Source organism: Arachis stenosperma, chromosome 6 (assembly GCF_014773155.1).
Source record: "Arachis stenosperma cultivar V10309 chromosome 6, arast.V10309.gnm1.PFL2, whole genome shotgun sequence".
NCBI classification, from domain to species: Eukaryota; Viridiplantae; Streptophyta; class Magnoliopsida; order Fabales; family Fabaceae; genus Arachis; species Arachis stenosperma.
In genome coordinates this window covers 57,335,952-57,337,838 of record NC_080382.1, presented here as the reverse complement: position 1 = coordinate 57,337,838, position 1,887 = coordinate 57,335,952, and the positions used below count along the sequence as shown (strand labels likewise).

The following is a 1,887-nucleotide window of genomic DNA, read 5'->3' as shown; positions in this document are numbered from 1 at the left end:
ACACGAGGTTTAAATACTTCGGTTTATAGATTTTTAGGGGTTTGTACTAGTGACAAACAACTTTTTGCATGAAAGGATTAATGTTGGTTTAGAAACTATATTGCAACGAGATTTCATTTGTGAATTCTAAACCGTCAAAAAACCAATCATCATGCCTCCTGGTTACGGTCGGAGTTTTTCTCGAGCCCGAGCTCCGCCGAGTTCAATGGTGTTAGACTCCTTTCCTCTGGGGTCACCTTTTAGGTTCAGGCTTTTATTGTAACAATGCCGCACGAGTTTTTGGTCTCCTTTGATGGTGGCTATCCCTTCTGGAGTTGGAAACTTCATGCATAGGTGTGGAATTGAGACTACTACAGCGAGCTGATTTAGTGTTGTCCGACCTATGAGAGCATTGTATGGAGAACTTACATCGACTACAATGTAGTTAATGTTTAGTGTCCTAGAGCGGGTTCCCTTTCCAAAGGTTCTATGGAGTGGGATGTACCCTAGTGGCTGAATTGAGGCATCTCCGAGTCCGACTAAGCTATTTGGATATGCTCTGAGCTCTTTCTTTTGTAGGCCGAGCTTGTCGTGGGTGGATTTAAACAGTTTATTCGTAGAGCTTCCTTGGTCAACCAATATTCGGTGGAGGTTGGAATTGGCTAATATGATGGTAACGACCACAGGGTCATCATGCCCAGGGATGATGCCTGCGGCGTCCTCTTGAGTAAAGGTAATAGTGGGGAGGTCTGAAGCCCTGCCCCCTTCTCCAACGTGGTACACGTCTTTAAGATGTATTTTGCGAGATGATTTAGAGATTTCTCCTCCTACGAATCCGCTGTTGATCATGTGAATGTGTCTCTCAGGGGTGTGAAGGGGATGTTCGGTTCGTCCTCCCTCTTCGTCCATTCTTCTCTTTTTTGGTTCGTCCACTTTGTGGGCTAGGAACCGATCTAATCTCCCTTCTCGGGCCAGTTTTTCTATGATATTCTTCAGGTCATAGCACTCATTGGTAGCATGCCCGTAGATGCGATGGTACTCGCAATATTCTGTCCGACTTCCTCCTCTTTTGTGTTTAATCGGGTGAGGGGTGGGATCTTTTCAGTGTTGCACACTTCTCGGTAGACATCCACGAGGGACACCCGAAGAGGGGTATAGTTGTGGTATTTCCTGGGTTTCTTAGTAGGTTGGTCCTCTTTTTTTCTGGACTCTTTTTCCTTGTCCCGAGGTGGGTAGGAGAGTCCGGTCTTTGAGGTTTCTCCTAATCGGGAATTTTCCTCCATATTGATGAACTTTTCTACCCGTTCTTGAACCTCGTTTAGAGATGTTGGGTGCTTCTTGAATATGGAGTGGCTAAAGGGTCCTTCTCTTAGGCCATTGATGAGTTCCATGATAGCCGCTTCTGTTGGAAGATTTTGTATGTCAAGGTATGCTTTATTGAATCTTTCTATGTAACAGCGAAGGCTTTCCCGATCTCCTTGTTTAATTCCTAGCAGGCTTGGAGCATGTTTGGCCTTATCTTTCTGAATTGAGAACCTGGCGAGGAAATTTTTGGCAAGGTCGTTAAAGCTTGCGATCGATCTTGGAGGCAGGTTGTCGAACCACATTATTGTCATCTTGGTCAAAGTGGTTGGAAAGGTTTTGCAACGCGTTGCATATGAAGCATCCATGAGGTACATCCGGCTTCTAAAATTGCTGAGGTGATGGCTTGGGTCGGTCGTACCATCATATGGGGTCATGTCAGGAGCTTTGAAGTCTTTTAGGACTTTAGCTTTCATGATTTCTTTTGTGAACAGGTCTTCGTCCTTGTGGGGGCTATCTTCACGATTGGACCAAGCGGTTTTAGTTTTGAGGTTGGCTTCGAGCTTTAAGAGTTTGTCTTCTAGCTCTCGACACCGTCTTGTTTCT

The 1,887-nt window shown here is 45.2% G+C and overlaps 1 protein-coding gene across 1 annotated transcript; it reads right to left on the bottom strand.

The window, feature by feature from the left end:
- Positions 1-971: 971 nt before the first annotated feature.
- LOC130934079 (uncharacterized) lies at positions 972-1,595 on the bottom strand. The gene has a single exon (XM_057863669.1). It carries the CDS (start codon positions 1,593-1,595, stop codon positions 972-974), a length of 624 nt encoding a protein of 207 aa, XP_057719652.1.
- Positions 1,596-1,887: the final 292 nt, after the last annotated feature.